This window comes from Petaurus breviceps, unplaced genomic scaffold, assembly GCF_028583685.1.
Source record: "Petaurus breviceps papuanus isolate PSGF00001 unplaced genomic scaffold, PetGlider_PUasm1.0 90723, whole genome shotgun sequence".
NCBI lineage: Eukaryota > Metazoa > Chordata > Mammalia > Diprotodontia > Petauridae > Petaurus > Petaurus breviceps.
In genome coordinates this window covers 2,789,074-2,802,334 of record NW_027187323.1, presented here as the reverse complement: position 1 = coordinate 2,802,334, position 13,261 = coordinate 2,789,074, and the positions used below count along the sequence as shown (strand labels likewise).

The window sequence follows — 13,261 nt, the reverse complement described above, 5'->3', positions numbered from 1 at the left end:
ATTTGTTTGGAGATCATTCCAACAGAATAAGTTCACATCCATGCCCTCTGTCATGTATCTTCCTTCTAACTGCCCTAATGATGATAAAGTTCCTATGTGTTATATGTGTCATCTTTCCATATGGGAATGTGAATAGTTTAACTTTATTGAAATTCTTATGGTTACTCTTTTGTGTTTACTTTTTTATGATTCTCTTGAGTATTGTGTTTGAATATCAGATTTTCTATTCAGCTCTGTTTTTTTTTTCATCAGGAATGCTTGGAAGCCTTCTATTTCATTACATATCCATTTTTTCCTGAAATACTGAAATACTCAGTTTTGCCGGGTAGGTTATTCTTGATTGTAATCCTAGTAGCTTCTTTGCCTTCCAGAGTATCATATTCTAAACCTTTCTGCTTTTTTAATGTGGAAGCTGCTAAATCTTGTGTGATCCTGACTCTGGCTCTACCATATTTGAATTGTAGTGTGTGGTTTTTTGTTATTTTGTGGTGGTGGTGGTGGTATTTGGCTGCTTAAAGTATTTTCTCTTTGACCTGGGAACTCTGGAGTTGGCTGTAATTTTACTGGGGGGTTTTCATTTTGTGATCTCTTTCAGGAGATGATCAGTGATGGTGATATCTTTCAATTTCTATTTAAACCCAGGATTTAAGATAGCAGGGCACTTTGCCTTGATACTTTCTTGAAAGACAATGTCTAGGCTCTTTTTTTTTTTAATTGTGGCTTTCAGGTATTCCTATTATCTATTTTCCAGGTCAGTTTTTCCAATTAAATATTTTATAGGTTTTCTTTTAAATTCTTTTGATTTTGTTTTATTCTTTCTAATGTTTAAGGAATTATTTTGTAATTATTTTGTGAGCTTTTGTACCTCTTTTTTCACCTGGCCAATTTTGCTATTTAAGGAGCTCTTTTCTTCAGTGAATTTTTCTACTTCCTTTTCCATTTGACCTATTCTGCATTTTAATTCTTCAGTGAATTTTTGTGTCTCTTTTACCATTAGGTCAATTCTATTTTTAAGGTGTTATTTTTGTCAGTATTTTGTTTGTGCCTCTTTTTTTTTTTTTTTTTACCAAACTGTTAATTCTTTTTTCATTATTTTCTTGTATCACTCTCATTTCATTTTCCAAATTTTTCTTTACCATTTTTATCTCTTTAATTCCAGGAATTCTTATTGGACTTGGGTCCAGTTAGCATTTTTCTTTGAGACTTTTTTGTAGCTGTTTTCACCTTGTTGTCTTCTTCTGAGTTTATGTCTTGGATTTCCCTGCCATATAATAGCTTTTTGTTGTCACACTCTTGTTTTATTGTTTGTTCATTTTCCAAGACTGTTTTTTTTTTTTCATTTTGAACTTTATGTTAAAGTTGGGTTCTGCTCACCTTGGGGGTGGGGAGACACCATCCCAAACTTAAGGTTTTTTCTTGCCTTGATTTTCTGAGCTAGTTCTGGGTATCTTTACATTTTTGGTATTTCTAAGGTGGTGTGATCCAGGTAGAGGTGTTGTTACTGCTGTTCTGGTCTGTGCTCTGGTTTTTACCTATGAAGGGCCCCTACTCCCCTACAGCTCCAAGCACTAATGCTTTGCTCTGACCAGGGCTCCTTCTTCCTTGTGACTGACCAGAAGCACTACTCTCCACCCTGGAGCTATGACCCAAAACTACATGTGGGTAATAGAGTTGCTGATCAGTGCCAGCTAAGAGACCCCTGTAGGGGCGGCTAGGTGGCACAGTGAATAGAGCTCCAGCCCTGGAAGAGGACCTGAGTTCAAGTCTGGCCTCAGACACCTGATACAAAAACTAGCCATGTGACCTTGGGGGCAAGTCACTAAACCCCAGTTGTCCTCCAAAAGCAAAAATAAAAAGACAGAGAGAGACCCCTGTATTCTTTTTCTGACCAGTTGTCTGACTTCCTTAGCATCTTTGGACTGAGATCTTCCAAAGGTGCTGTTGCCATTGCCATGTTAATATAGTCTCTGGTCATCTACTCCATTGTCACAGACATCTCCTGCCAACCTCCTAAATTTTCTTAGGCCAGAAAAATATCTTACCCTGACTTGCTCTTCCAAAATTTGATTTGAGGCATTATTTTAAAGTTGTTGGGAGGGTAATGTTGAGAGATTTCAGCTAGTTTGCTGAATCTAATCCATCATGTTGGCTCCTACTTACCAACATTTCTAAAGTATTCCAGGCAGTGATTTGTAATTATTTGCTGAAAGATTCTAAATGTTGCCTCTGTTTTGGGATGGTAAAGTGAAATCCAGAACCTAAAGACTGAAGAGAAATCTAGAGGGATGAAGATAAAGAATAAACTTTTGCTACCCCTAGTAGTCTCTTGCTCTTTCCTTCCTTCCCAAATGCTCCCAGATTTATGGCATCTATCCATATACTTTACTCATAGACTGTTTTAATCAAAACAGCACTTAGAATTCATTGACAGATGATTAGTCTTAGGGTGTTTTGAATCCCTAAAGAAATATAAAGCAAACATACTACAAAAAAATCTTGTAGAGCTTATAACTAATACCACATGTCATGTTTTGAACCATGCATCATTACTACTCTTACTTTAAAAGGAAACTATATACACATGGGCTCAGTCTGTAAACAAAAACAACTATCCTTTCTTCTCTCTCACTTCGTCTCCAGTCTCCAATCTAATCAGTTACCAGGTCGCCCCAAAATATCATCTTTCCTTTTCTGTTGACTCACAGAACCACTACCATCATTCAAGTCCACATCACCTCTCCTGGTATAGTGTAGGAGCTTAGCAATTAGAGCCCTATTTCCAGCCTGTTTAACTACAGGTCTCCCTGTTTCCTAAATTTTTCTCTTTGACAAAATCTTTCACGATCTGATTCTGTAACCTTTTCCTAAAATGTTTTCACATACCTCCCTGTTATATTCTTATTTTCAGCCACAGTGGTTTACATTCTATTCCTTACACATAACATTTTATTCTCTGCCTCTGTGCCATGCAGAGTCTCTCCCTCATGTGTAGAATGCCCTTCTTTTCTTCTTATGCCTCTTGGAATCCATGCTTTCCTTCCAGGCTCAGTTCAAGTGCCACTACCTACATAAGACTTCTTGGTCTACCAGAAGTTGTATTCTTCATCCTTTAGAAATGTATTCATATTTATCTTGAATACATGGGATGTGTGTGTGTATGTATGTGTGTGTGTTTATCTCTCCCCCCCAGAGCTTCTTGATAATATAAATTCTTTGTGGGCAGGGACTGTTTTGAGGTTTTTCTATCTCTGTTGCCTAGCATAGGACCATATATAGGGTAAACATTTGATACAGAGAAGAGAGCAGTGTGATTTGCACTGGAAAAGTAGCTTAGTTTCTTAAACAATCCCAAGTTATTCCCTGACAGAAAATGCTGTCTTTTTAAAAGATCACTGTTCTCCCTAATGTTACAAGGCTGAAAACCATAGAATACAAGAATTGATGAAGAATCAAAATTGCATGTTACAGAGGGTAATGGAGAAATATATGGTAGGCATAAATGTACCATACATATCTGTCTATATTTACATCTGGGACAGCTATATAGAGCTCTACCTGGAATTAGGAAGACCTCAGTTCAAATCTGGCCCCAGACACGAGTTGTGTGATCCTGGGCAAGTCATTTAACCCTGTTTGCCTCATGTCCTCATCTGTAAAATGAGCTGGAGAAGGAAATGGCAAACCACTCCTGTATCTTTGTCGAGAATACCTCAAATGGTGTCACAAAACAGTTGGATACAACCAAAATAACTGAACAACAACATCTATATATCTATCTGTATTTGTATCTATATCTATACATTGATACATTCTTCCAGGACAAGTTAATGTGTATGGATTGTAATTTGTGCCATTGGAAGGAAAACCCACTAAATGACAAATAATATAAATGTATTTATATTAAATAGAGAAATTCTTATTTAGATATGAATTCAATTAGATGGTATCTGGGTTCTCTTTTAACTTAGAGATTCTGTGAATAACAGAGCCGTCTAACAAGACAATTTGTCTAGTGGTATAAAAGAAAATGGTAGATTTCAGGAAGTTTTGGTTATATAATATTACCTTTGCTACTAATTTTCTGAGATACTTTGGTAAAGTCAGTTCTTTTCTCTGGACCAGAGTTTCCTTATCTGTAAAATATGGGGGTTGCTACTAGACAGCCCTTATGTTTTGTTTCAGATCTAATATTAAAGACTTTTTAGAATGTAAGTTTCTTGGAAGCAGAGAATGTATCATTTTTGGATGAATAATTTCTTGATCAGATACTGTGTCATTGATGTAAGCAAATTGACATTAACCATAAATCTTTTTTTTTTTTTTTTTGGTAACCTTAAGCTCTTAACAAATGCTTGAATGACTGGGAAAGAACAATAATTTTCATGGGATTCTTTACTGTACATAATATTGACTGTCAATCATGTAATGTTTTAAGGCTAACAAAGTACTTGCCTCACAATAACCTTATGAGATAAATAGCAAGTATCCATTTTACAGATTAACTGTAACCTGAAGCTTAGAAAAGTTAAGTAATTTCCCCAAGGCCTCCTTATCACACACTTAATAAGTTTACAAGCTGTATTACTAATCTAAGTCTTCTAACTCCAACTCTAGCATTCTTTCCATTAAGCTACTGTTATGAGTCTGTTTTTTTTTCTTTTTCCAGTTTAATTTTATTTTCAGTTCCAGAATCTTTCCCTTCCTCTACCCCCTTCCACCCTCTTTGAGAAAGCAAGAAATGCAGTACTCATTACACATATGAAGTCATGCAAAAACATTTCTGCTTTAGCTCTGTTGAGGGGGGGGCAGAGAAAAGAAACAAAAATGGATGACTGGAAGGATGATGGTATTCTCTCTCCTTTTGGGGGGGGGGAACAATTGGGGTTAAGTGACTTGCCCAAGGTCACACAGCTAATTTTTGTGTTAAGTGTCTGATGCCGGATTTGAACTTAGGTCCTCCTGACTCCTGGGCCGGTGCTCTATTCAGTGCACCACCTAGCCACCCCGGATGATGGTATTCTCAATAGAAATAAGAAAGTTTGAAAGATGGATTAGGGAGGTTATGGGAGAAAACATAATGAGTTCTGTTTTGGACATGTTTAGTTTGAGATGACTCACAGAGCCCAGTACATAGTCATTGGTAATATAAAAGCTTAATGAAAGCTCACTGACTGACTAACTGTAGGATGTTGTAGATGATAACTACAAAGTCAGGAGAGAGACTTGGCTGGATATATAGACTTAGCAATCATATGTAGAGGTGATAGTATAGAGGAGATAATTTAATGGAAGCTGATGAAGTCACTGAGAGAATGAATATAGAGACTTAGAAGAGGGCATCCAAGATAGAAACCTAGGTAAATGAAAGAGAGGAAGGATACAGTCTGAGAGCATATGGTTCATTGAGTGCTTTTCCCAGGCAGAAAAGACTTGGGCAAGCTCATAGACAGGGAAGTCATTGTTCAATAAACAATAAGTACCTGCTGTTTGCAAGGTACTGTGCTAAATGCTGAGTTTACAAGGAAAGGCATAAGACAGAATCTTCAGTCTAATAGGGGAAGATAAGACACAAACAAACTGAAGGTTGTGAGGGGTGGTGGGATATCCTGATCAGCGGCATGAGGAAATCCTGCCAGGGTGAGAAATAACTGGTGGATGTGTGAGTTTCAGCGTTGATTTCATCTTGCAAAATGATGAATTTCTGGAGATCATGAAACATGAAACCCAGGAGGTCAGCTAGGTGAGAAGTTTCCTGTTTGCTTCCATAGATGGTAGAGAATTAGGGAAGAACTCTCCAATTTGAGAGAGAGAGAGAGAGAGAGAGAGAGAGAGAGAGAGAGAGAGAGAAAGAAAAGAGAAGAGAGAGAGAGAGAGAGAGAGAAGAGAATATGATGAGAATGACAATGAAGAGAGAGAGGAGAGAGAATATGATGAGAATGACAATGAAGAGAGAGAGGAGAGAGAATATGATGAGAATGACACTGAATGTACAGGCAATATGTAGGGAGAAACATAGTTTTAAATGAGAGAGGCTTGATGAGATAGCTTTTTTTTTTTGCTTTTTGGAGGACAATTGGGGTTAAGTGACTTGCCTAAAGTCACATAGCTAGTAACTGTGTCAAGTGTCTGAGGCAGAATTTGAACTCAGGTCCTCCTGACCCCAGGGCTGGTGCTCTATTCACTGTGCCACCTAGCTGCCCCTACATATCAATTTCTGAAAAAAAAAAAAATCTAGGGATTTTTAGTGGCTGTGATCCACATGAGTCAGTTCAATATGGCAACCAAAAAAAAAAACCAAACCCAAAACTAAAACAACTGGAGTTTGCTTAAAGACAGGCTTGTGTTCAGGACTAAGGAGGTAATAAGTGTATTCTGTGTATTCTGACTTGGCCAAACCACATTTGGAGTTAATATGCTCAGTTCTGGGTGCCACATTTTTACAGATGATATTAATAAGCTGGAAAATATAAGTTTCTTGAAGGCAGGGTCTAATTTTGCTCTTAAATCTCCGGCATGTAATACTTGGCACATAACAGTTTTTAAATAAATGTTTGATGATTGATTTCAATGTCCAGCAGGAGACCAAGTAGAGTGGCGAGGGATTTTGAGTTCATTACATGTGAAAGTTGCTTGAAGGAACTGGGGGATGTTTATCTGGGAGAAGAGGAAATTTAAAATAAACGTGATCTCTCTTCAGGTATTGAAGGGCTGTCATGAAAGAGGGACTAGACTTATTCTACTTGTCCCAGGAGAATAGCACTAGGAACAATGGTAAAGAAAATTTACTATTATTTCTAGAGGTAGAATATCTGAAAGTAGAATTGCCTCAGGAAGTCTGTATTAGTTTACCCCTCACTAGAATAGTAGGATTCACGCATAGGCTAAATGACCATTTAAGAGGATTTGTATTCATATAAGGGTTAGACGGTATGGCCTCATTTTTCTTCTACTTTTGAGATTCTATGAGATAACATTTTTTCTCTTTGCAATGAATTCCATAGAATGTGGGTATTCTGTGGTTCAGGTAAACAGATTATTGTTAATGTATCAAAAATTAGTTGAGATTGATCTTCACCATTTATTGTTTTTATTTTTCCATTGGAGAAGAGAAAGTAGAAAGAGGAAAGAAGAATAAATGCTGGACAATGTAATTCAAATGAAAAAACAACTACAAAAAAGAAGAGGTTGTCTGGGTAAAAGTCAGAGGCATAAAAATAGTGGAAGGTATGCGTAAAAGACATTTAAGGGGGAGAAAGACAGGTGGTAGAGTATGTATTAAACAGGTACTTTATGTAGATAGAGAGTACAAATAATTTTGATAAGTTTTGGTAAGATTTTAATATTTTGTGAAGCACTTGACATGTCATTTAGTCTTCACAACAGTCTTATCATGTAGATGATAAATCTCTTTTTATAGGTGAGGGAACTAATGATAAAAAGGTTTAAGTGACTTCCCCATGGTCACACTAATAATAAATGTCAGAAATGGGAATAGAACGTAATTCTTTCCCTTATCCCAGATCTTTTGCTGTTATCATGCTTCTTCTGTGAATGAAGATAGTGGAAGATGTGTGAAGTAGACATTTGGTGATGAAGAAGGGGTGGTGGTATGGAGATAACTGGTGATGCAGTGGATAGAGTCTTGGGCCTGGAATCAGGAAGACCTGAGTTCAGATCCAGCCTCAGACACTTATTAGCTGTGTGATCCTGGGCAAGTCACTTACTAGCTGTTTGCCTCAGTTTTCTCAACTGCAAAATGGGAATAATAACAGTAGCTTGCAGAGTTGTTGTGAGGATCAAAAGCACAGTGCCTGGCATGTAGTAAGTACATTGTAAATGCTTACTACCCTTTATTTCTCTGATGGTGTTGGAGGTAAGGTGGAGAGGGAAGGGCCTTTTTAGATGGGTCTGTTACAAATGGGGGGAGAATAGTGAGGGATAAGTATAGGAAGCAAAAGCTTGAGGAGATATAGTGGTGGGATAGGTGTGTAGGAAATTTCATATCTGTGTAGGTTGAGGAAAAGGGATGGGTAGTCAGGGATTGAGTTTATACCATGAAGAAGTCAGGAGGAGGTGGTATACCGTAATGTCTCTTCTCACATCTGGGGTTGTATAACAGGATGAGCAATGCCAGTGCTAGGGTTCACCCCCAGCACCTGGACAATGACATTATTATCTTCCAACTTTCTGGCCACTTTTGTTAGAATAACAATTTTCTCAAAAGAACCTCAGTTCAAATCATCCAAAACAACAGGGTTCTGTGGAACAAAATTTGGGAAATGCTAGCATATGCCATCAATGTAGAGAGCACATGCTTGAGAATCTTCAGTGATAGAAGGCATTCTTCCTGAATTGGTGTTCTATAGTTGGGCACAGTGCTTAGTGAGTAAATTTTTATAAATTCTTTGTGTAATCTAAAATGAAAGTAGTGGTTGTATCTGGTTTTTCCCTCCCCCCAGACAAATAGTAATGTTGTTTACCTCCAAACATTTAAAATTCACATTCCCTGTCTCATGTTTAAAATATCTGCACTAGGGATAATTTTTCTTGGCTCAAGTTGGGATTTTTGGCAAAACACTGAGGCCATAATTCGTTCTCTGTAATGTATAACTTTTCTCTTATCTTTCAATCAGGGATAAAAGAAAGCAGGCTGAAGGCAAACTATATCTGTTTAATCAAGAGCAATTGAACTGAAAGTAGGACAAATACAGTATCTTTTACTTAAAACTTTTATTTTGGGGCAGCTGGCCAGGTGGCGCAGTGAATAGAGCACTGGTCCTGGAATCTGGTATACCTGAGTTCAAATCTGGCCTCAGACATTGACATACTTACTATCTGTGTGACTTTGGGCAAGTCACTTTAACCCTAGTTGCCCTCCAAAAAGAAAAAAGAAAAGTCGGGAAAAAAAAACCAACTTTTATTTTTGTTGTTGTTCAATTGTATCTGACCCTTTCTGCCCTTATTTGGGGTTTTCTTGGCAAAAATACTAGAGTGGTTTGCCATTTCCTTCTCCTGCTCATTTTACAGATGTGGAAACTGAGGCAGTGTTAAAAGACTTGCCTGAGGTCACCCAGCTAGTAAGTGACTTAGTTTAGATTTGAACTCAAGAGTCTTCCTGACTCCAGGCCCTGCACTCTATCCACTGTGCCATCTAGGTACCCAAAACTTCTATCAGCACAATCTAATAGTGCTGCATGTCTGAACCTGTGATTATATATACATTTGTTGGGTATTTTATAATGGAAATTTCTTTTGTTTGTGGGTTGAATTAGAGGATATCTTAGCTCCTTTCCAACTTTCAGATTCTCTATGGGGAATTCCCTTTGTGGATATTCTCTTTATTCTCTGATTTACAACTTATCTGTAAATTGTAGTTTTAGAAAATCACCTGGTGGTTGTGAGAGTTTTAAGTGATCTGCCCATGATCACACAGACAGTATATGTCAGAAGCAGAACTTAAACCCAGATCTTCTTACCCCAAGGCCAGTCCTTTATCCATATAAATGTTGGCTGCTTCTATTATTTGTATGTTTTTCTCTTGGCATATTTTAAATTAAAAACAGTTTTTTTTCTAGTGAACAAAAATCTATAATTTATTTGAGGTGGAGGATTAGAAAAAGAAAGACTGAAACCTTTATCACAAATACATAAAATTGATCAGAGCAAAGTTCCCCACTGATCATGTCCAAAAAATGTGTATCTGAATTCTTACCTTCAGTCCATCACTTCTCTAACAGGAGAGGGGTAACATGTTTTATCATTGGTCCTTTGAAAACATGGTTGGTCATTGGAATGAACATAGTTCTGAAGTCTTTGAAAGTTGTTTATATTTATAATATTGTATAAATTGTTATATTGGTTCTCTTAATTGCATCAAGTTCACACTTGTCTTCCCAGGTTTCTTTGAAATTGCCTTGAAATAGCACAATAGTGTTCCATAATGAGTATCAGATTAGTTGACATTAATTTTTTAAGCCATTCCACAGTTGATGGACACCCCCTTAATTTTCAGGTCACTGCCACCACAAAAAGAGCTGCTATAAATATTTTTGCACATGTGGATTCTTCCCCTCTTTTGATCTCTTTGGTGGTATATATCTAGTTAGGACTATTGCTAGGTCAGAGGGTACGCACAGTTTAATAGCTTTTGGGGCATTTTTCAGGTGCTTTCCAGAATGACTGTTCTTCTTTACTTATGTATCTGTTTTGATTAATATTGAGTATAAACCAAATATTATTTTCCTCAGCCTGCAGTAGCCCTGAAAAACTTATGTACTTACTTAAGCATACATGTCTTACTATTTGATGCAAAAGCATATAAGTATATATATTTGAAGTATTTTTGTGACAGTTGATGTAAGATTCTAATTTCTATTTATCTTTTAAGTATTTAATTGGTTTTTCTATTACTTCTAAAGTGACTTAGTTCACCATTTGCTGTAAACTTTTTTGTTTAAAACTACTTTTATTTGTACATATCAAGCCTCTCAAAATAAAATGATTTTTAGAGTGCAAAAAATTTTCTCTTAGACATTTTCATGGTTTAAGATATGCCTCATAGGAAGTTTATATAAATCTGATTTAGATCAGGTATCCATTGAAGCCTGAGAAATGTTTATTTAAAGAGTTAATATAGCTGAGGTTATACAGTTAAATACATAATTCCATTGCAATTAGTGTTTTTTCTTTAAACTTACTTTAAAAAAAAGGTTTTATTTAGTTAGCCTTTAAAAAAAAATCATTACTGTCACTTTCCAATGATAGTCCCTGGGTAGGAATGTGAGTTGATACAGAATGATGGGTGTGGAAAAAAAAAAGAGTGTTAATAACTCATTTTATAAGATGTATGGAAGCAAGGGAGGGGAAGTGCATAAAGAGAAACAGTCATTTGTTACTACTTGTTAAAACTTGCATATACATACATATAAACACATATACATATGTTTATTTTAAGTCCCTATAATAATAGCTGCTGCAAAGTGCTTGTTCTCTGTCTGTCTCTTTCTACACACACACACACACACACACACACATATATGTTATCTTATTTGTATATAATAGGAATTCACATCCTTTTTCTTGTCCTTTGTGACTTGAAATGTGTTTATTAATGATTGTTGAATTTACAATAAAAAAGAAAAACTAAATAACAGAAACATTGTTGTTACCTCCTAGTGACAACTACTGAGATTCCTCTCTGTAACAGAAATGTATGTTTAAAAATACATTGCTCATATGGTTTGTGCTTTTCCATTGTTTGAACTTTATTTTTAATTCTTGATGATGTTTAGTCTTGTGTAACTTTACAATTTGCCCTTGAGTTGAAGGACTCTCTCTCTCTCTCTCTCTCTTTAATTCTTCCTAGCCTTTAATCTGGACAATGAACAACCAGATTATGATATGGATTCTGAGGATGAGACATTATTAAATAGACTCAACAGGAAGATGGAAATTAAGCCTCTGCAGTTTGAAATTATGATTGACAGGCTTGAAAAAGCCAGTTCTAATCAGGTATAGTATGCATAAAAATACAATTATATCTTGTTTTATTGTTAATCTAATGAACAGTTCTGTTTTCATTTTCTTGGATGTTTTAAAAAATGCCTTTGATTTTCCTTGAATTCTTATGTTTGATATACTATGCATTTTCCAATTATAATATCCTTTGAGTTCAATACATGTTTATTAGCGCAGACACCATCCTGCCTTTTGAAAATATTTGAGAGAGACATTTGTAGATACATACTGCTTTGTTTTGGAGAGTAGCAGGAGGCAGGAAGTTATATTAGTTAGCCCTTGTCACAACTAGTCCACACAGTCTCATATAAAGAAGCTAATAGTTTCTGCTGTTCTTATCCCCCAACAAGTGTTGGCAGTGTTTGCTTTTTGAGGACTCCTAGATGAGCCACCATAACAAAATAAGTGCTCTTGTGAGTTACTGGCTCCTCAGTGATGAGTTGATAGTGGGGATGAAAGCTTTCAGAAGTACTGATCCAATACAGATGGTTCTTTTCAAGTTCCCTTCATAGTTTTGGAGTATTTAAAGGCTAGTTCTTCTTTCTAGTATTTGCTAGACTCACTTATCCTACTTTTAAAGAAAACCTTGTATTTGTCAACCTAGATATTTTTCAAAAGAATTGATGAAATAATAGTTACTCTCTTTGTTCTTAAGTTTGCAGAGGAACTCACTAAAGTGTTGTTTTTTAATTAACTTACAATAATAGCATTTCTATAAATTTTGCAAAGTGCTTTAAATATATTCTCTCATTTGATTTTTACATCAGCTCGATAAGGTAAGTGCTATTATTGTCCCCATTTAACACATGAAGAAACTGAGGCTAACAGGCTAAATAATTTGCTAGGATCACACAATTTATAGTTGTATGAGAGAGGATTCGAATTCAGGTCTTCCTGACTCTAAGTCCAGCACTCTATACACTGTACTACTTGGCTGACTACTGTTTTAAATGTAATCTTATTTCTCTTGATACCCTTGATTTCTATTTCACATTTATTTCTTTGTATCTCTCTCCACCAATGAGCTTTCTATTGTAATAAATCTTTAAAAAGATAGTGGGGGGGGGGGAAGCAATTTAGCAAAACCAACTAGCACATCAGCCATGTCTGACAGTATCCACAGTATTTCACACCCATGGTCTTCCACCTCTGCAAAGAAGGAAAAGGCAGTTAAAGAGCAGAGCTCTTACTCTGGGCCAAAAGGAAAGCGGGTAGCCTGAGTCTAATCTACTATAGGTAGATTAGCTGAAATTTGTGCTTAAATGTCAGAGGAACTGTGTTTCTAACTGTCCCTCCTGGGAGGGACCTAGCAACTAGGTGTCAGGTTGGAAGGATGGAAATGTTGCCAAATGCAGGAATCTGAATAGAGCTGACCATAAAATGATGCCTAGGAAGGACAGTAAGATATCAAAGAGAATCAGAACTAAAAACAGAATGGGTTAAGATAACGGAGAAGTGAAATGAGAGGTGTGAAGATAAGTTACTACTGAGATAAGTTATCCTGCAGCCAGATAGAGCTATTCTCTCACACCTTTGTTTTCTCTTCCCCTTCCTATTGTCTTAAAGGAGGCATAGTTAGATTTCTGAAGGTAGAGGTAGGGAACATGCGTTTATTAAGCTTTTAATATGACAGGCACTACTGTAAATGCTTGACAAATATTATCTCATTTGATCCTGATGAACCTGAAGCTGAAGAATCTGCTAATTAGAGCTATTGTTAAAATTTTAGTTCCAAGTACTTTCC

General features: G+C 36.3%; 1 protein-coding gene across 3 annotated transcripts in view; it reads left to right on the top strand.

Moving 5' to 3' along the window:
* The window catches only part of EPC2 (enhancer of polycomb homolog 2), a 187,624-nt gene that overhangs the window by 84,173 nt on the left and 90,190 nt on the right, over positions 1 to 13,261 (top strand). For all 3 annotated transcript variants that reach the window (XM_069066728.1, XM_069066727.1, XM_069066729.1), the window contains exon 3: positions 11,366 to 11,511. In XM_069066728.1, coding sequence (XP_068922829.1) covers positions 11,366 to 11,511 — 146 coding nt within the window. The remainder of the gene's footprint in view (positions 1 to 11,365; positions 11,512 to 13,261) is intronic.